At 38.5% G+C, this 21,413-nt stretch overlaps 2 protein-coding genes and 1 pseudogene across 7 annotated transcripts in view; all 3 read left to right on the top strand.

Moving 5' to 3' along the window:
- The window catches only part of LOC146455906 (uncharacterized), a 54,428-nt gene that overhangs the window by 30,425 nt on the left and 2,590 nt on the right, over nucleotides 1-21,413 (top strand). The gene's annotated exons all lie outside the window — the stretch shown is intronic.
- LOC146455908 (uncharacterized) lies at nucleotides 1,783-6,379 on the top strand (annotated as a pseudogene). Its single transcript, XR_014858927.1, has 2 exons — nucleotides 1,783-6,032; nucleotides 6,075-6,379. The product of XR_014858927.1 is annotated as an uncharacterized LOC146455908 (transcript).
- LOC146455905 (uncharacterized) overlaps nucleotides 13,843-21,413 on the top strand; it is a 25,014-nt gene continuing 17,443 nt past the window's right edge. For 4 of the 5 annotated variants that reach the window (XM_085093710.1, XM_085093711.1, XM_085093713.1 and 1 more), the window contains exon 1: nucleotides 13,843-14,832. In XM_085093710.1, coding sequence (XP_084949836.1) covers nucleotides 14,517-14,832 — 316 coding nt within the window. In that variant the 5' untranslated portion in view covers nucleotides 13,843-14,516. Of the gene's footprint in view, nucleotides 14,833-15,226; nucleotides 15,418-21,413 lie in introns of all 5 variants that reach the window. The other variant, XM_085093709.1, reaches the window with a different exon arrangement.

The following is a 21,413-nucleotide window of genomic DNA, read 5'->3' as shown; positions in this document are numbered from 1 at the left end:
CAACAGTTCAGTGTAGGGTTGTTCAGTACAGTGTAGCGCACTGCATAATAAGATTCAGAGTTTTCAACAGTTCAGTGTAGTGTTGTTCAGTACCGTGTAGCGCATTGCATAGTAAGATTAAGAGTTTTCAACAGTTCAGTGTAGGGTAGTTCAGTACAGTGTAGCGCACTGCATAGTAAGATTAAAGAGTTTTCAACAGTTCAGTGTAGTGTAGTTCAGTACAGTGTAGCGCACTGCATAGTAAGATTAAGAGTTTTCAACAGTTCAGTGTAGTGTTGTTCAGTACAGTGTAGCGCATTGCATAGTAAGATTAAAGAGTTTTCAACAGTTCAGTGTAGTGTTGTTCAGTACAGTGTAGCGCATTGCATAATAAGATTAAGAGTTTTCAACAGTTCAGTGTAGTGTTGTTCAGTACAGTGTAGCGCACTGCATAATAAGATTAAGAGTTTTCAACAGCTTAGTGTAGTGTTGTTCAGTACAGTGTAGCGCATTGCATAGTAAGATTAAAGAGTTTTCAACAGTTCAGTGTAGTGTAGTTCATTACAGTGTAGCGCATCGCATAGTAAGATTAAAGAGTTTTCAACAGTTCAGTGTAGTGTTGTTCAGTACAGTGTAGCGCACTGCATAATAAGATTCAGAGTTTTCAACAGTTCAGTGTAGTGTTGTTCAGCACCGTGTAGCGCATTGCATAGTAAGATTAAGAGTTTTCAACAGTTCAGTGTAGGGTAGTTCAGTACAGTGTAGCGCACTGCATAGTAAGATTAAAGAGTTTTCAACAGTTCAGTGTAGTGTAGTTCAGTACAGTGTAGCGCACTGCATAGTAAGATTAAGAGTTTTCAACAGTTCAGTGTAGTGTTGTTCAGTACAGTGTAGCGCATTGCATAGTAAGATTAAAGAGTTTTCAACAGTTCAGTGTAGTGTTGTTCAGTACAGTGTAGCGCATTGCATAATAAGATTAAGAGTTTTCAACAGTTCAGTGTAGTGTTGTTCAGTATAGTGTAGCGCATTGCATAGTAAGATTAAAGAGTTTTCAACAGTTCAGTGTAGTGTTGTTCAGTACAGTGTAGCGCATTGCATAGTAAGATTAAAGAGTTTTCAACAGTTCAGTGTAGTGTTGTTCAGTACAGTGTAGCGCATCGCATAGTAAGATTAAAGAGTTTTCAACAGTTCAGTGTAGTGTTGTTCAGTACAGTGTAGCGCACTGCATAATAAGATTCAGAGTTTTCAACAGTTCAGTGTAGTGTTGTTCAGTACCGTGTAGCGCATTGCATAGTAAGATTAAGAGTTTTCAACAGTTCAGTGTAGGGTTGTTCAGTACAGTGTAGCGAACTGCATAATAAGATTCAGAGTTTTCAACAGTTCAGTGTAGTGTTGTTCAGTACCGTGTAGCGCATTGCATAGTAAGATTAAGAGTTTTCAACAGTTCAGTGTAGGGTAGTTCAGTACAGTGTAGCGCACTGCATAGTAAGATTAAAGAGTTTTCAACAGTTCAGTGTAGTGTAGTTCAGTACAGTGTAGCGCACTGCATAGTAAGATTAAGAGTTTTCAACAGTTCAGTGTAGTGTTGTTAAGTACAGTGTAGCGCATTGCATAGTAAGATTAAAGAGTTTTCAACAGTTCAGTGTAGTGTTGTTCAGTACAGTGTAGCGCATTGCATAGTAAGATTAAAGAGTTTTCAACAGTTCAGTGTAGTGTAGTTCAGTACAGTGTAGCGCACTGCATAGTAAGATTAAGAGTTTTCAACAGTTCAGTGTAGTGTAGTTCAGTACAGTGTAGCGCACTTCATAGTAAGATTAAGAGTTTTTAACAGTTCAGTGTAGTGTAGTTCAGTACAGTGTAGCGCACTGCATAGTAAGATTAAAGAGTTTTCAACAGTTCAGTGTAGTGTAGTTCAGTACAGTGTAGCGCACTGCATAGTAAGATTAGTAACACTGTACATTGAACTGTTGGGAACTCTTTAATGTTACTATGCAGTGGGCAGCACTGTGGTTTTAACACCAAAACTGAAAGACCTTATTTTGTATGAAAAGTATTTCTAGTTTATGGACGCTTATTTTAGCGTTAACGCATTAAAAAATAAATCGACACTACGAGGTGGGTGACATATATGTGGTTGACCTGTAGAAAGTCAGGTATAGGTTTAAGGTAATTATCTGCTCTTGCTGAATTTGGATATAGCTACGCTCCTATTTCAACTATCTTGCGACAAAGTATCTTAAGAGAAAAGCAACGTTTTTATGTTGTTTTCTTTGTTTCATTTTTTGATAGAATGGAGGAGACAGAGAAAGGAGAAAACTTTTCTGTGAATGGAGGTAACGATGCCCCTTCAACGTCCAAAAATGTAGACTCGAATACTAACTCGACCAAACGCCAACAGAGGAGGCCCAAAAAATGCAACCAGTGTGGAACGAGCGTCATAAATCTTCCATCCATCAGAAGGACGTGCATGGAATGACAAAGTTGAAAAGAAAACTCGATGGTTACTTCACTGGCGAGAAGAAAACGCCTAAGCGACGGGTGAAATTTGGTCCTTTATCTCCATTTAAGAGCCTCAAAACGCCAATATTCCAGCTACATAAACATCTTCAGGCAAGTATACATAACCTGAAGCCAAACAGTCCAAGATATTTAAAAGCGTTAGCAGACGCCCCAAGAGCATCAGTCGCAAGCGTGAAATCGGCCTGCCTCAAACAGCAGAGAAAAAGAGCACAAAAAAGGAAATTAAAGCGTGATAAGAAGACGCAACTTACCAACACAGATGGCAGTATTTATTCAAATGATGAGGAGATGGAAGAAGAGGAGACGGAGGAAAACATGGTTGGTGCAGGAGAAGAAGGCGTATCATGCAGGGAAGCGATGGAGAGCGACTTAAAGGACCGCGACCGCGCCGAAACTGATGAAAGAGTACAACTTGAAAGAACACGAAACAGCGCTGACAGTGATGAAGAATACGACAAGTTGACAAGCAGAGTATGGAAGGATTATGAAGATAGAAGGGCTCTTACTGTCAACGACCGGAAAGGGCACCACACAAAGAGAATCAAAAAAGATCACAAGGATGCTTATATAAATAGAGAAGAAGCTAAAAGCCAAGACGAAAATGACGAGGAAAGTGCTAGTGAGGAGGAGAATGCAGATAGTGACGAAGAGTATAAAGATTTGCTTCGGCGTACCGTGAAGACTGAAGACATGGCTTGCACTTTCGATGAGCCAGCCGATAATGCCATCACGGTATCCAGTAGTAGTGATCGGGCTTCAGACTTAGATTATATCTGCGGCGATGAAGATGCACATTCTGAAGAATCAGACCTAACAGATGATAGCCAATCATCCAAAGCAGAGAATTTACCGTCTCTCCGCAATGAACGCGATGGGCTGTTAACCGAATTAGTCGAGGTTGTTGGTGAAAAAAACATTGACGGGGTTTCATATCTGGACGAAGAGAAGGAAGAGAAGGCATGGAAGAAGTACGTAAAACGATTTAAAGACAACAGAGTAAAGGAAGGCCACAGGTTTAAAACTTCCCAGGAAATAGCGGATGAACTAAGTCGTGTTTACAAAGAGGAAGATACCAGTTATGATCAAGCCTTGCAAGTTATGTTTGAAGGGGATGAGAGCGATGATGATGATGAGATAGATACAGAATTGGTGCCAAGTGACTGCGAGCTAGACGAACAAGAAACGGACAAGAACAGAACCAGAGATTGGGACAAGGACACTGCTACAGAGGGATTCGTCGTTGATTTTTATGGTTGGCTGATTGACGTCGATGGAGGATACCGTAGCACAAAAATGGCACAGCAGTACAAGTCCCAAGTACAAAGTGTCATCAGAAGGTTGAAACTAAACGAAACGGCTACCAAACCAGCTGACCCTAAACTACCTGCGATGTATCTGCTGTTGCTACCGGGAAAGGATGGGGTACAGGTTTTGAAGACGTGGCTATCGTATGCTGTAGAAAAGTACCAACCAGGTACTGTCAGATCTTATCTGATGAGTTTAAGACTGTTTTATAAATTTCTCAGCCAAGAACGAAAATCTGACCTACCTGATGTAAGTGTGGAAACGTTGAATGTGCGCAGAGATTATATGACTTCATGGTCAGCTGCCCAAAAGAAAAAGGTCCTGAAAAGAAAGCTAGAAAAACACGACGACGATTTCAGGAAACTTCTCTCAAGCGAGAAACTCCACCAAGTCTGTCACGGAAATCAACACATGAATGCCGTCAAACAGCTTGCTGTAACATCAGAGGAAACACAAGGTGGAGAGAATGCTATCAGGGTGCTAAGTGAAAAGTCTCACTGCGAAGTTAGAGACTGGCTCATGACGCGTCTCCTAATTGACAACAGCGGGAGAAGTGGAGTTGCAGCTAACATGACAATAAGCGAATTTAAGGAAGCTGTCTACTATCCTGGCACAGAAGAAGACAAAGCAAGATAGAGAGTAGACGTAAAAGAACACAAGACAGCTGGGATGTATGGTGCGGCCAATGTCTGGATATATGATGACTTATACCTTCTGATAGATATGTACCAGAGGACAGTTAGAAGCCAGTTTGTTACACCAGATTCCCACATAGAGCAAGTGTTTATCTCGAGTAACGGTTTGTCACTGACATCATCACAAGTTTCCACTTGCGTTTGGAGAACATTCCAAAGAGAGGGAATAGAGCTCAAAGGAAAGATATCTGCAACAATAGTCCGGAAATCCCTTGCAACCGGAATGCACGTTCACATGCCTGGTGAAAGAGATCATTTAGCTGCTCTTGCCCAGCACAAGACCGAAACGCAAGCAAAATACTACCGAGTCCACGACAAAGTAAAAGAAACCGATTTGGGAAGAAGGGCAGTCAAGAAGCTCGTTTCTCTTCAGACATGTGAAGATACTCGGGGAAAGAAAGAGAACGAAACATCTGACGCGTGGAAAACAGAGGAAACTGAAGAGTTAAAGAAGCTTTTCCAACTTGAGATAGAAATGGGCTCCATCAAAGAGAAAGATGTCAGTGAAAAAGTGGTGAAATCAAACATGCTCAAACAACGTTCCACCAAAGCAGTTGTCCTGAAACTCCGTCGACTAAGAGAAGACCACGTCAAACATTTGGAGCCCCCCAGTGAGCAGCTGACCAGTTCCGAGAAGGTTATGCGCTACCTGAAAGGAGCAGAATTTCATAGAGAACCATCAGTGTCAAGCGCTATGTCTGTCTCAAGCGAATCTTCGCGATTTTGGAGAAAGTTCACTGACGAACAGACAAGACACCTAATCAGTTTAACAAAGGACCTCATTGACAACAACACTATAAAGAAGGAAGTGGTTTGGGAGAGGGTGGCTAGCGATCAGAAAGCACTGGAGCTTGGTCTAATTACCGGAAACGAAGATGAGGGTGAAATCCAAAGAGCTAAGCAGCGCCTCACGGATAAGATACGTCAGGAGGCAAGGAAAGAACGACTAAGTAAGAAAAAGTAAAGCACAAACCAAGACTATTGTCATTTAAAGGAGAAATACAACAAGTGAACTGTGTAATTATAAGCCTGAACGTTATATCATGCACGTTCGTGAAAATGAACTTTGTTCGGAGTCCAAATTAACTAAAGTAGACGTTAAAGCGGACGATGAGCTTTACATGCAGATACATTAGTTTGAAATCTTATATTAGTTCCGTTATAACTATTTGAAAGATATAAAACCTTACTAAAATAATTAGCCAGATAAGCATTTGATTAACTATATTGATACCAACTTTTAAATCTAACTTTTTTTTATTCGCGACGTGAATATTGTTTGAACAAGTATTAATTGCATGTTTTACATATACGGTAGAATTTCTTCAGTTCGGTTTTCGTTAATGTTTCGCTTTGCTTTTTTCCGCTTTATTTTTAGTTCATTTATAGGGTATTTTCTAACCAAAGAAAAACATTGAAGGTGATAATGATGTATGATCTTAGGTATTGAATTAATCTATTGCGTTTTTGTAGATTATGATATTATATAATAATTGAGTTCTAGCTACTATTTTGAAAGCGGTTCTCTGATAAGTTAGGTCACTTTTTATCTATTCTATTCCAAAACGTAGGTAGCAGTTGTTGACAAAATGGCGCTCCATGGCTTTTAAAGTTTTAAGTGTAGTTTTTTTAAGTGTCTTTGAAGAACATCAAGGTAATGTTGTTCTTGAGTTTGAACTTCTAGTAGGTTTTTACTAAAATGGTTGATTTTGAGAGTTGAAGATTCAAAGAGTTACTGGACTTAAATGTTTTCTTTAGATAATTCCAATTCAATTCTTAGATTTCGGCTTGAATTTCGTTTCGAGGATCGGTTTTATTTCATCACAATAATAAATCATTTTGTATTACGTAAAGTAGCTAATAAATGTATTGTTGCTGTTGTTGTTGTTGTTGTTGTTGTAGCCCTGTTTATGTTGTTGTGGCCCCTTTGCCCAGCTTGGGAGCCCTTACCAAGAAACTATAATAAGCGCCCAATATCCATGTTTGGTTGAAGATTGCGTTCATTTGTAGGTATAATTGAGGGAATGATTGATATTTATCATTTAAAAAGGGACACTTCTTTTACTATCAGCCTGTAAACTCAGCCCTAAAATATAAGATTCCCACGTCCATCTGTTCTTGATACTTTATTGATTAATGTATCTTAGAGGAAACAAACTCGTTGGATATGACTATCTGTGGCCCTGTTTCTCTGCCCTTGCAAAATGCTGTGCAAAGTATAGTACATAGCACATAAAGACCAAAACGAATTGTAAATAGTGGATAAATTGAAAAAACAAGCAATCATGGATCAAGCACTACGCTATTTTTTAGTCTTGCAGCAATACAGAAAAAAAAAAGAACTCGTGAACTTTTATGTGCCCACCTGAAAATGAGTGTGTTGGAAACTGGGCTAAAACCTGAAACTAAGCTTGCATTAGAACTGACTTATGCACTCCGGCGAAATTAAAACTTAATCTGCACTGCACTACACTGAACTGAAAAGAACTCTTAATCTTACTCTTGAATGCGCTGCACTGTACCAAGCAACACTACTACGAACTGTTGAGAACTCTTTAACCTTAATATGCAATGCGCTGCACAGCTGTACTGTTGAGAATTATTTAATCTTACCATGCAGTGCGGTACACGGTACTGAACCGCAATACACTAAACTATTAAGAACTCTTTAATCTTAATAGGCAGTGTGCTACACTACTGAACAACACTAAGCACCCACTATTAGATGTTACTATGCAGTGCGCTGCGTTGCACTGTACTGAACAACACTTCACTGAACTGACGAAAGCTATAAATATTGCTATGCAGTGCGTTTCACTCTACTGAACAACACTACACTAAACTGTTGAAATTGAGAGGAGAAAATAAAGAAGTTGAGAAGAACAGCTGCTGCGGTGTGCTGCTCACCACTGTTTATAAAATATGTTTAATAAAGGAAAATTTTATTCAAAACAGGCCAAGGAGTAACAGAGAAATGAATTCTTGAGCTTGCTACCAGTCCCTTTTAAGTTGTTTTAACTGATATAATTAATTAATTAATTAATTAACTAATTAATTAATTAATGGTAAATCTACAAAAAAGTGGGTATTTGCTACGTAGTGGCTTTTGTGTAATAAAATCGTTTAATTGCGATATATAATTCAAAACACGGGTTAAACAGGTTTCTTTTCACAAGCGCAAAACTCTCTCAACAAAAAACACAGTTAATGTAAAATAAAATGATTTTATAAACAAAAAACATTCTCTGCTCGGTAAAGAGTTTTATATTTTTTAATTTGGCACACATATGCGAGTAGATTGTTCTTAAGCAATACGTAGTTAGTGCCCTAAAACTTAATCTTTTACTAAATAAAATGGTTTCAGAGCAAAAGAAGTAGAAATGGGTATTTGCTACAAAAAGTGGGTATTTGCTACGTCAAACGGGTATTTGCTACGTAGTGGCTTTTGTGTAATAAAATCGTTTAATTGCGACATATAATTCAAAACACGGGTTAAACAGGTTTCTTTTCACAAGCGCAAAACTCTCCCAACAAAAAACACAGTTAATGTAAAATAAAATGATTTTATAAACAAAAAACATTCTCTGCTCGGTAAAGAGTTTTATATTTTTTAATTTGGCACACATATGCGAGTAGATTGTTCTTAAGCAATACGTAGTTAGTGCCCTAAAACTTAATCTTTTACTAAATAAAATGTTTTCAGAGCAAAAGAAGTAGAAATGGGTATTTGCTACAAAAAGTGGGTATTTGCTACGTCAAACGGGTATTTGCTACGTTGTGGCTTTTGTGTAATAAAATCGTTTAATTGCGACATATAATTTAAAACACGGGTTTAACAGGTTTCCTTTTACAAGCGCAGAACTGTCCTAACAAAAAACCGCCGTTAATGTAAAATAAAATGATTTTATAAGCAAAAAACATTCTTGGCCTTCTCAAAAAATCTTGACTTGAAGGTCGAGTTGATATTGTATGTTGGAACGGGGGATTTGTTTTAAAATTAAGAAGGCATGAAAATTAAAATATTTAAGACCCCAGAGGGGTTTTATAGTAATAAAAAAGACTTAGAAGACCTTTAAAATCCGTCAATGTTTTTTATTTTCGTGATTTTTTTGATGGATGTACCAAAGATTGATTATTTGCTACGTTGGATGTGTTTAGATGAATATACTGATTGCAGATTTCAAATTAGTTGGTATCTTTTAAAAGATATATTAAAATTAATTATTAAAATAAGATGTTTCACTGTAAAGAAGGGAAAATGTTAGATACGTTTAATGAAAAATAGACAAGGAGAAAAGGTAGCAGATACTCGGTCATGAATCTAGAGAGAGTTTTATTTTGTTTTTTCCGTCTCACATTCACCGAAATTTCTTTTCTCTTTTTCTTGTAGAAAAGAAAAAAACAATACACTAGACAATGGAACTTCACTTAGACTTCTTACTAGTGCAATGACCAATAACTGAGCGGGCAAGAGAATGGACGTCTTATATCTTGTTATCAGTCTGCAGTATTTTTCCCTGCTTACATCATGTGTCCCTTGAATCCCTTCATCATCCCTTCACCCGACTTTATTATGCAAGATGGCGGCTAGTCGCGCAAAGAATCTGCTCCTGATCTTTTTATGGCTTCTCGCTCTTAAGTGTGCTCTGAAACCTAATAAGTACACTTGTTTGAATGGGAAGCCAACTTGATGGATTCAAGTAACACAAATTACGCAGATAAGGATTTTTAGAAGAGTTTGGAATCATAAATGTATCCAAACGAGAACTCGAGTCAGTTTTGCCAAGTCGAGGATATCGTACTACAATAATGGCACGGCAACCTTCAACTACCAACACCTTCGTCTGTCAGGCGATATAAGTCCTAACCCTGGACCTAAATCAACAAGAATTTGTACAGATTGTGGCCGGGTTGTTGCTCAAAACCATCGAGCGACTTGGTGCGATAGCTGCTCTTCGTGGACTCACATAAAATGCGGTGGCGTGCAATCTAAAGAGTATCGCAATGTGAAATCTACAGGGAATTTCTCACGCACCTTCAGTTCTTGCCTGGTATTACTACAGCAACTTCCCTTTATGAATTCAAGCTTGAATTCTAGCAATTCAGAGCCAGAGTCAATTACTGAGGAGCAAAATACTACATCAGTGTGGACTGAGTTTGACAATATTGCTCAAAACTATCGTTCAAATTTCAAGATTGGGCACGTCAATGCAAACAGTATTGGTGGATTCAAGTTTTATGAAATCAAGACTTGGTTGCTCTCTGGTAGATTTGATATTCTTGTTATTTCAGAGACAAAAATCGATGGAAGCTTTCCAGATAGCCAATTTCAAGTCAAAGGCTATCGTGTATGTCGAAGCGACAGGAAGGCCGGTGGTGGGGGGCTTATGATCTACGTGAGAAGCGATATCTACTTCGTGAAATTAAAACATCCTAAAGGAATAACCCCAGAAGAATGGGCTGCATTTAGAACAAAGACGATTATTCTGAAAGTCAAGCTGGGTCGGGTTTGGGTTACCGTTGTAGGCGTTTATAGACCTCCATCCATTCCGAAATATCAATGGACTAGAGAGCTTTCATCTCTTTTCGAAGAGCTCTCCACGCTTACAGAGACTGTTTTCTACGCCGGAGATTTCAACGCCGATCTTTTGGATCCAGACAAGCCTCCCAAGGACGGTAGAAGTCTTTTAGACCTGATGGAAATTTTTGGTCTTGATTGCTTGATTACCAAGGCTACTCGAAAGACGAAAACATCAGAGACACTCCTCGATTTAATTCTGACTAATAACAAGAAAAAGACATTGGTATCTGATGTAGTAGATACGCAGATAAGTGATCATTCGCTAGTGTTTACAATTCTACGGTCAACAGCTCCAAAATTACGCTCTCGCAAAGTTTGTTTACGAAGCTTCAAAAACTTTCAACGAGATAAATTTATTCAAGATCTACAAATGGCACCTTTCTCAATAGTCGATGTATTTGACGAAGTGGATGATAAACTTTACGCCTTTGAACAATTGTACTCCGAGATTCTAAATGAACACGCCCCTCTTAAGCAGACTGTTGTCAGGGGCAACCAGATACCATACATGACGGAACAATGGCGCAGAGCAATACGGCACAGAAATAAATTATGGCGGCTATTTATAAGAGATCGGACAGACACAAATTATGACCAGTACAAAATTCAACGCAACATATGTACTTCTCTAAAAAGAAAGGCGATAAAAGAGCATTTGTAAAAAAGTCGTCTGGGCCAGAAAACCCTAGAGAGTTTTGGAATGCGTATCGACCCTTCCTTCATGGCAGGACAAAGCAGGCAAATGACATAATTATTAAGGAAAACAATGTCGTTATAAATGACAAAAGAGAAATCGCTGAACTTTTCAACTCATACTTTATTCAAATTGCTGACAGAGTTCCGCCGATAAAAGAGATAGATTACGGCCAACACTTTGAAGACCACCCAAGCATCAGAGCTATTTATGAAAGGAAGAGGGCGACAGGTGCGCAGTCTCGTTTTAATTTTGTACACACTAATCAAGCGCAAGTGGAAAGAGCACTCTTAAACGTGAATGTCCGTAAATCGTATGGCCACGATATGCTGCCTCCAAGGCTTGTGAAGGAATCGGCAGCTGTAATAAGTAATCCTATCACTAAGATTTTGAACGCCTCCATTGAGCAAGGTTGCTACCCCAGTGCCTGGAAAATGGGACAGGTCACACCTCTGTTTAAGAAAGAAGACGAATTTAATAAAGCAAATTACAGGCCTGTCACTGTGCTACCTGTGCTCAATAATATCTACGAGAGGCTTCTGGCTACGCAGCTGGGTGAATTCTATAGCACGATTCTGTCGGATTTTATTAGTTCTTATAGAAAGTTCTACAGTTGTGAGACTGCATTATTGCGGTTGACTGAGGACTGGAGGAGCATGCGTGATGGAGGGGAACTGGTTGCGATAGTCTCTATGGATCTTTCTAAAGCTTTTGATGTCATTCAGCACGACTTACTCTTGGCAAAACTTAAAGCATATGGAGTTGGCGAAGAAAGTTGCGCGCTACTTAAAGATTATTTATCAGGAAGACAGCAGCGAGTAAAAATTGGTGATACTTTCTCAAACTGGGTAGACACCAGAAGAGGAGTTCCACAAGGGAGCGTTTTAGGACCAATGTTCTTTAACATATTCATTAATGACTTGTTTTACCATGTGAAATATGCTAACCTACACGCGTACGCAGACGACCATTAGATTTACTCGTCCAACATGGACCCACTCGCACTGGAAAAGTGTATTCGTCAAGAAGTTAATGTCGCAAATCAATGGTACAAAAACAATGGCATGCTTGTGAATGAGACAAAGCATCAGGCTTTAATTCTGGGGAAAACTGAACACAAATTTTGCTTCCCAGTAAATGACTCAATAGATATATTTGGGATGACAATAGATAACAAGCTCTCTTTTGATAATCACGTATCTGAGCTATCTGTAAGAAAATAAACAATCAATTCAACGTAATGCTTAGATTTCGAAAACTTATTGACAAGCAGACATTATTGAAGCTTTATAAAGCCTTTATTTTGCCACACTTTTACCACTGTTCTTCTGTTTGGCACATCTGTGGTGCGCACAATACCAACAAAGTAGATAATCTTAACAAGCGTATTCTTAGGTTTATACTACAGGACTATGGCTCTCCATATGACATTTTACTCAGCAGAGTTAACTTAAAAACGCTGTTTACTAGACGCCTGCAGAATTTCATGGTTATATTATACAAGAGCCTGTTTTTTACTGACTATCCAAGTTACTTAAGGAATATGTTAACTATGCGTACCTCATCCTATAATCTACGTGGTAATTATATTCTGGACCTTCCCAAAGCAAAAACGACTACTTATGGCCTACACTCCTTTTCATACTTAGCTAGTAAAATATGGAACTCTCTCCCGGACACTTACAGGACATCTGACTTTCCTCAATTCAAACAAAAGATCCTTAATTATGAGGTCTTTCCACAGTGTATATAATGTATGTATGTAGTGTATATATAATGATAAAATTGTTATTGTAATTGTATTTCATTTTATTTTATTTTGTCTATTTACTCTTTCTTTCTAATATTTATTTTCTCGAAGATATTAGCTATTCAAAGCTACTCTACAAATTCGAGGTTAAATAAAGTATATGTATGTATGTATGCATGTATGTATGTATGTATGTATGTATGTATGTATGTATGTATGTATGTATGTATGTATGTATGTATGTATGTATGTATGTATGTATGTATGTATGTATGTATGTATGTATGTATGTATGTATTTGTTTTCACATGTAATATAATGCTCCTCGTCGTGATTTTACCTGTATCAATTTTAATTCACGTACTGTTTATACTTCAAAGACATTACAAGGGGGAAAGATAAGTTTATGAAGTTTTATAGTGTTGTCTAGCCGAAAAGGAGTTTAATGCGAATTTTGTTCGACTTTATTATGGCCGTCTTCATAGCAAAAGGGCAGACGGTATTTTATCTTCCGCCATTTTAAATTGCATACCTTTTTGTTATAATTATTATCACAGACGACATGAAAATAAGACCATCTGCAACATTCAAATACTGCATTTGTCCTGTCCCGGAACTAGATGAATGGAGCTGCGAATTCGAAACACTGGATTTTTAAATAAACATCACTTAATTAATTTCGTACATCGTGAAATACATTCGCGCCGTAAACGCTAGTTATTATGGGTAGAAGTTGATCTGGCGAGGGTTACTGAGAGCTGTTTTGAGAAATTTCTGGGGAAAAACCCGGCTCAGCCTGTAGTTGGGTGGTACCTGGTTGCCAAGCTCAAAGAAAATATTAATAGCGCCGTTTAAATTATTGACGCTGTCATATAAGTTGCTAGTTTGTATAGTAACGTTCACCAGGACAGAAAAATAGTTTTGTCTCGATGCGGTTGAATTTCTGACTCATCGAGAACACTGAAATGAACCCGAACTGCTGTATTGAGTTGCTACAGCTCTTTAGTTCGAATCAAGGTTTAAATTTTTTAGAACGCGTTCATCTTACATATTAGCGCCCATTTCAATAATATTTGTGAAGTCTTAATAAAAACCATTTGATGCTGCTTATAGTAACAAAAATGATGAAAGTGACCCAGTAAAAATCGGATTAACATCTGAGCGATCAAGCCTGCAAGCATGACTCCGTCAGTAGATATAAAAAGAGTGGTACTTAAGATGCCGTTTCATGTTTATAAGAACGGCAGAGGTAACCTTTGCATAACAAAGATAAACATGACTCAAAACCCAATAGGAAATAAAGAGTCACTATCTTTTATCGCGTTTCTTCAAGTCTTGTAGGTTTTCATTTTCGTTTTTATGAGATTTGAAAACCAATCGACGCAGTTTGGCTGGTAATGTTACTGAACGCGGTCATTGTTATTATAGAGCTGGCAGGTGATTGGATCATTAAAGTTAATGTTACCGTCGGGCAGAATCGTCTTTAAATAAAATTATCTGATTGGATGAAACCTGATAAGTCTTAGTAAGATGGTAATACTTCACCTTGAAAGTTTTGTGTCCACATGTTCAGACAGGTTTGTAAATAGCATCACATTTTTCTCATTGTGTCGGTCCACAGTGAATACGTTAAAAGTTGAAACAGAAAGTTGAAGAACATACGCACCAGCCCCGAGTTTCACAGGTGTTAGGATAAGATATCACTTCACGAAAAAATATCTTGACTATTAATTTAAGATCGCTTGATGACAATACAAATGACAATAAATAAGAGAAAAGGCAAGTTTGTAACTGAAGAGAACTGACCATTGACATCCGAAAATTCTTCACTTTTAACATGCTCAGACGGGTTAGTAAATAGCATCACGTGTCACCATGATTATGCTATGTGGCACTTTCAGTTCCTTATCGTGTCAGTCCGTATAGTGCATACGTTTAAGGCTGAAATCAAAAGTTGAAGAACACACGCAGCAACCCCACACAGCATAAACGATGAGTAAGGCGGTAACCGGAACAGAAAACATTTACTTCGAGATGGAATCCAAAGAACCAACTGCGTACCAAGGGGTTAACGAAGGCGTCGTTGGAGAAAGCAAAACCACTTCTGCGACTAAACAAATGACCTCTGAGAAGCAAAAAGGTTCCAGCAGCCAGTCAGAGGCAATGGTTCAGCGACTGCTACACGTTATGGCCGCTCTTGTCGTTGTTTCTTTCCTGATTGCTACGGCCACTTTGATTTTAGTCTTGCTCCCGGTGATATCTCGCAACACTTCAACCACCTCTGCAGATTGTGCTACCGGGTTGCACGGTAAGCTAATTAATATCACGAGAACTTTAAAATGAATTAGTAGTATGATAAAATTAAAGCAAACGCTTATATATAGCTTGGTAGTTCGTCGTAAAAACCGGCCACCTTCAAGTGCTACAACTTTTATTAATATCTGCTGCTTTCTGCATGATATGTGCCTTCTGGTCATTACTGCATACTTCTAGGGACCTTAAGACATTTCTAAGTGACCTTTTAGGAGTGATCCTTTCGTCAAGTCAGGAATAGACATTCATTTCTATTTTCCCGAAACCTCGCCAACTAAAACGAATCCGGTTACCGTACTAGCCGGATTTTAAGTGAAGCCTGGCGAAATTGTAGAATTCGCCCCACGAGCATTTTAACATTATTTTAACAGACAGGCTACTTACTCTAGGAATCGAAAAGAAAGTGCAAGATCTTACTGAAAGCCTGGAAACCACTCAACGTGACCTTAAGAGTCTTAAGACCCAGCTTGATGGCCAATTGGCAGCCAAATCAACACGCTACGTTCAGGAGAACGATTTGAAATACGTATGGATGGCAATCAATTCCACAGCAGAAAAGACTTCAAACTTGTCAAGCAAGGTAACGTGGTTTGTAATTGATTTACTAAATTATCAGTTTGACGTCGTCGCCGGAGAAGTAAACATGAAGTAACCGTTTTTACATTTCTGAGCTCATAAATTGATCGTGCGAAATGCTTTTTACTTATATTTCTTTAAGGTGATGGATGGCTTTAAATGGCTTGAAGGCAGAGTCGGAATCGAGGAACAGAAATCTAATCACACAAGTCAACTTACAGTAAGTTATTGATTGTAATGATCCTTCAAGATCGGCAGTATGTTTGGCGTAAAAGACCGGCTATCCTAAGAGGGCTCCTTTCGTGTGTAGGCCTTGTAATGCCTGTTTCGTCGACGAAAACAGACTTCATTTTAATACCCCCAACCCCCCAGTCCCCCCCCCCCCCCAAAAAAAAAAAAAAATTAAAACATCCCACCACCATCACCGCCACCGCCACCACCACTCCAGGGCTTAAAATAATTGTTTAGTCACAAAAAGGGATAAAAAGAAGGATAATTAAGGGCTGGTACCGAGGATTCAGTAACAAGCTATTGAATACGTTTTTACACTTTGGTCTTTAGGGAAAGCTAGTCGCAGATCACACCATTCGTCTGGAACAGCTTTCTCGTCACATTGCTGCTTTATGGAATGCCAATAACTCTACTACCATTCGCGTTAATGAACTGAATAAAGGGTGGACAGAAATGAATACAACTTTGAAAGAAAGTTCCAGCTTAATAAACGAGGTAATTATTTTGTGCCTATCAGAAAAAAAGGAAAACAAAACAAAACGAAGGAATCAAATTCTATTTTCCGCTACCGGCTAGTTACAGAGCCTTTCAAAAAAGACATGCAAAAGGTTATAATTGAAACCCACCTGTTTCGTTTAATCTTTCAGTTTTGAGAGTACTCCGGCCTTTGCAGGAATACACACGCACTGTTATCCTACTCAAGGGGGAAAGCTTAAGTTGACAGCAACAGACAAATGCACCAATAGGCGACAGGGATAACATAAAGCTCTTTAATTAGCAAAACAAAAGCTGTGATATTGTGAGCCTGTAGCTGTGTTAGAAGCTACAGCTGTCATAAGCTAACGACAGCTATTTCGGTGCTTATTGAATCTCGTGCGGGTGGCTAGCTCAGACTCAAGGTTCTCCAGCATAAAAATATCAAATGGCACAAAACCCACAGTCACACTCGTGGGATGTGGCTGTTATGTAAAAGACATGCATAGTAAAAGTAAAAATGCAGGGGGACACCTCTGACAGGAATTGTTCCTCATATAGAACTCAATTGTCATAAAAGCTACTTGCAAAATTAATACATGACATTTATTCAAACATCTCATAACCAAAGGTAAGGAAAGATGTACAATTTTTCCTTAGTCAATAAACCAACTGTTTCAGATTATACCATCAGGTGATTTATGAAGATCTGTGTGCAGTTGAAAGCCCACTTCTAGTGATATGCAAAGGCATCCGATCTACCAAGACCTCATCATAACAGTTTAATACTATCGACGGCAGCATGGAGGCTGTTTGGCTTAATCTAAATCAGTCGATGAAATGTCCACATGACCCACGTATAAATACTTTGACCCCATCTAGGGCCAGCTGTTTTCGTCTTCTAGAGCCGGGGTGGATAACTTCGTGACTTTTAAAACAATGATACATGGAGTATAAATAGCACGTCCAAAGATGTTTCCTTTGAGGTTTGCTACACCCTTGTATTTAATAAAAGCAAATGGAATTTACTATCAGCAGCAAATTATAATAGGAATACGCGAATTTTATTGGCACAGTCATCATTGTCCATCCACCTATGCCCCTGGTCAGTGGCCAACGATTACGACACTCTTCACAAAAAGATATATAATAATTTTTTCATAATTTACCTTGTAATAACAATTTATACATCGATTTTTTAAAATTATTATTATTATTATTATTATTATTATTATTATTATTATTATTATTATTATTATTATTATTATTATTATTAAAATGACCCTTGCTTGCTACCTCAGAGGTTAAAGCATGCGATCTAAAACCCGGAGGGTCGTGGGTTCGAATCCCATCTGGAGCTCAGATTTTTTCTGTGTCCTCTTATGTAACACAAACTGCAAGGCTGATACTACGTGAAAGAGTTGACTTTGCGAGACAACAACGCGACAGAAACCGACAAAACAGGGCTGCAACCGTGGACAGCTGTTTTGTTTTTATTGGAACTCGTCAGCACGGTGTAGCAGTTCTATATGAAACCAGCAACAGAGTTAGCTCAAATAAAATGCAACAAAACCCATGCCCTATCAAGTTTCGTACTTTGAACCTGCCCGCTCCCCGAATCACGCGTTGCCACATCACGTCCCTCAGGGAGAAAGCAGGCAAAGCATCGAATTCCTGTTTCGCAAAGTCAACTGAATGTAGATGGATAAAACCATCTTAGCATTGAAACGCAACTTTTAACTTGTGAATAGCAATTTGCTTAAAATATGTTAATATAGAGTTCTCATTATTTTAAAAAAATTATTATTATTATTATTATTATTATTATTATTATTATTATTATTATTATATTCAAAGTCATTAGACCAGGGGCTCATTAGGCTAAATTCTCTATGAGATATAATTAACTAGTATGCGCCTCCTGGACAACTCCCTCATACCAAAGTTTAAGTCTTACGGCAACTGGGAAATGAAGTCAGAAGAATCATGAGACGCCGATGAGTATTTCCTCCGTAGTTTTTAGCGGAGCTCGCGCGCGCGTTGTAGGCACGCGCAGCGGAGCCCCATAGCTAAGAGATTTTGGTAAACCCATCAGTGCGAGAAATTTTGGTTTAATTATGTCGTCACCTCCCTCCAACCGACCGCCCGTAGGTACGCTACTCCTTGTAAGCCAACATGAAATGAGGCACTCAAACCTTGTGCTGCAAATCAGGTTTTTTTCGGCGGGAAAATGCATGGCCAACTGCGCTGCCGGCCGAGTTTGTTTGGTGGGAAGTTGCATCGCCAACTGCGTTTGAGAAAAAAAAACAAAACAAAAAAAAAAAAATTTTGAAGACGACAAGATACAAAGTCAATTTTTATATGGAACCAACAGCAAGAGCAAGAGCAAGGCAACTAGCGGCGGGAGAAACAAATCGACTCGCACATCATCAGAATCTGGAAGTGAAATCATTTTACTCCGATCCAGCGCGACGAAACGTTGGATTTTTCCTATTGAAGTGAAACGTTTCGCTCACTTAATGTTGTAAAACGAACGGAAAAATCAGCAATGGAATAAAGGGACTGGTTATTCTCAGGAGAGGCGAGTACAGTCATGCAATTTTGTTGACAAATCTTTGCTAGTTTGCTGGTTTGCAAGATATTGTTGTCTTGCAGTTTTGACACGACGTTTAACTTAAGCTTAAGCTAATACTGCTAACTTCAGAACAGTATTTTGAGCTCATTTTTTCGGACCATGTTGATTATTTCCCTTGGAGTTTTATTTTCTGATCTCGTCCAATTTTGCCGTCCAACAGCGGGAGAAAGAGCAAGGCGGATCGCGGCGGTAGAAACAAATCGACTCGGCTTTTAGCAGCTTTTAGAGGCGGCAATTCATAAACAGCGGCCGAATCTTGGAGAGAAATTATTTTACTCTGTTTTACTCTAACCCGGGGTGATGAAATGAAATTAAGATGCGATGGATTTTTTCCTCTTGAAGTGAAACTTAACGTTGAAAACGAACCAAAAAATTAGCAATCGAATAAAAGGACTGGTTATTCTCCAAAGAGGCGAGTATATTCTTGTGATTTTGTTGACAAAACTTTGCTGTTTTTGCAAGGTATTTTTTTCTTGTAGTGTTGACACTGCAATTGTTTAACCTCAGAGCAGCCTTTTGAACTCAATTTTCGGTCCATGTTCGTTATTTCCCCGCTTGGAGTTTTATTTTCTAATCTCATCCCATTTTGCTTCATTTAAAAAAAAAATTGATTCTGAGCTAAAATAGTCAGTCAAACAAACGTCTCCCAACATTGTATCGTTGGCATAAACTATTGACAAGTTTTTCTCGCATATATTTTTAATTTTAGCATTTCTTTCCGACAATCTTGACAGAGAACAAACAAAAATACTTAAAACAGAAGGATATAACCGCAAAGATTAAGATGTATGAGTAATTTCCACTGAAAGTCTTTTCAAAGAACGTTAAAAGCGAATGTAAAATTAAAGTGTGATTTCATTTTCACCAAAACAAAGTTTACGCAAAACATTCATTCGCTTGTTTTTTGTGACTTTTTCAAAGATCGTAGTTTAGTTTTACTAGACAGTGACAGTGCCGGTAGCGCTCGTTGGCTGTTCACAAATTGTTTTGCGTCGATCATTTTAAAAACTAAAAACAATAATAAAAACAGAAAATATCATTTTGAGTCTATTTAAATTCCGCTTTTATAACACAGAGGGCAAAATGTTCCTAAAACTATCAAGGAACTTCGTAAAACAGTCAGTAAAACACTCATCGAAGGCGCAAGCAAACCAACAAATCATTTAATTTTTTCGTAGCGTACAAAACAAACAAAACCGACGAGAACAGTTCCCTTGTTAGGCATCAATTAATTGTTCAACTGCGCTGTGAAGTTTCCTACCGCTTGGAAATCACACGAACATAGATCGATAAAAATTGCAAACGATGGATCCAAAGAAGGAACTTGCGGAGTAATTTCTTCCTGCTCCTTCCTCCCATCAAAAGGACACCTTCATGCTCGGTTATCGTTCGTTGAAAGCACTCAGGGACGCCATGACTGATTTCAGTTTCTCAACCAAACAAAATAAAATCAATCCGATCCAAGTCTTTAGCTTTTGACACAAATAATGTTTTGCTGTTTCTTGTGAGAGACACTAAAATTAACCTTTAGGAATTTCCTTCCTAGCTGCAGCACTTGATTTCCATGTATTTTTGGTACAAAAACCCGGCTTAAAGAGTCGAACTTCGAAAGAACCTGAAAGAACTTGTTTTTTTGGACACAAAATGCAGAAACCAACAAAATGTTAAACTGTCGTGCTCAGCCAATCAGGAGCGAGTATTTTCGCCGCTCGACCAATCAGGAGTAAGTAATTTTGCCCTCAGTGAAAGGAAAATTACGAAAAACTGCCCTCTGTCACAACAAATCAGAATTCAGTAATTTTGCCCTCTGTTTTACATTGTTATTGGCATGAGCAGTTAGCTGCATATGCATTAAAAATGTACTATATAACTGCAGAATTGATGAGGAACTCATAAGGTTATTACGTTCATACAATTGCAATAAGCAGACTTCTATTGTGGAGCCGCGCTTTTAGGCTTGGCTAAATATATATAAGTTCTTCCAAGCCTCGATTTAAAGAATAGATGGAAGAACTATATTTTTATTTTTGTCCGTGCCGGACACTTAACGTGATTCTAGGTCACATGATTAAACCTTTCAAGGGAGGACCGCTTTTCCTTTTTCCCGGCACAAGTTAAGTAACTCAAAGATATCCAAGGCAATTTACAATCGAAACTTTTTTACTCAAAGTCGTCCCCCTCTGTATCAAAAAGGACCAATCTGTTTTTCCCGTTATAGATCAACGAGAGACAGAAAAGTGGCTACCAAAATTGTGGATGCTTACTGAATATTACATAAAAGCCTAACTGACAACATGTCCTCCATACTCTAGGTGGTCAACATAAGTAAGACGCAGGGTCGCAGGGGACCTCCTGGATACAATGGAACCCAAGGCCCTCCTGGTGTTAAGGGCCCACCTGGATCTCCCGGATATAATGGTACCCAGGGCCCTCCTGGGGCTTCCCAGTCTGGCGGACTGTCAAACTGTTCTTACAAAGAAGTAAAAAGGTCTTCAGGTTCAACGCCTAATACTTATACACAAGTCGTGGCCACAGCATCTGAAATAAGGGTAAGTGCCCAAACAGTCCCGCAGGCCATCTCCTCTCTCAGTAATGTTTGTCTTCTTATTTATTCTGCAAATGATTTTAGTACCTTTCAAATTTATGTCTCTTGTAAGCTG

Source organism: Pavona decussata, unplaced genomic scaffold (genome assembly GCF_977016875.1).
Source record: "Pavona decussata unplaced genomic scaffold, jaPavDecu1.1 SCAFFOLD_266, whole genome shotgun sequence".
In the NCBI taxonomy this organism is placed as follows: domain Eukaryota; kingdom Metazoa; phylum Cnidaria; class Anthozoa; order Scleractinia; family Agariciidae; genus Pavona; species Pavona decussata.
This window is presented reverse-complemented; position numbering and strand designations above follow the sequence as displayed.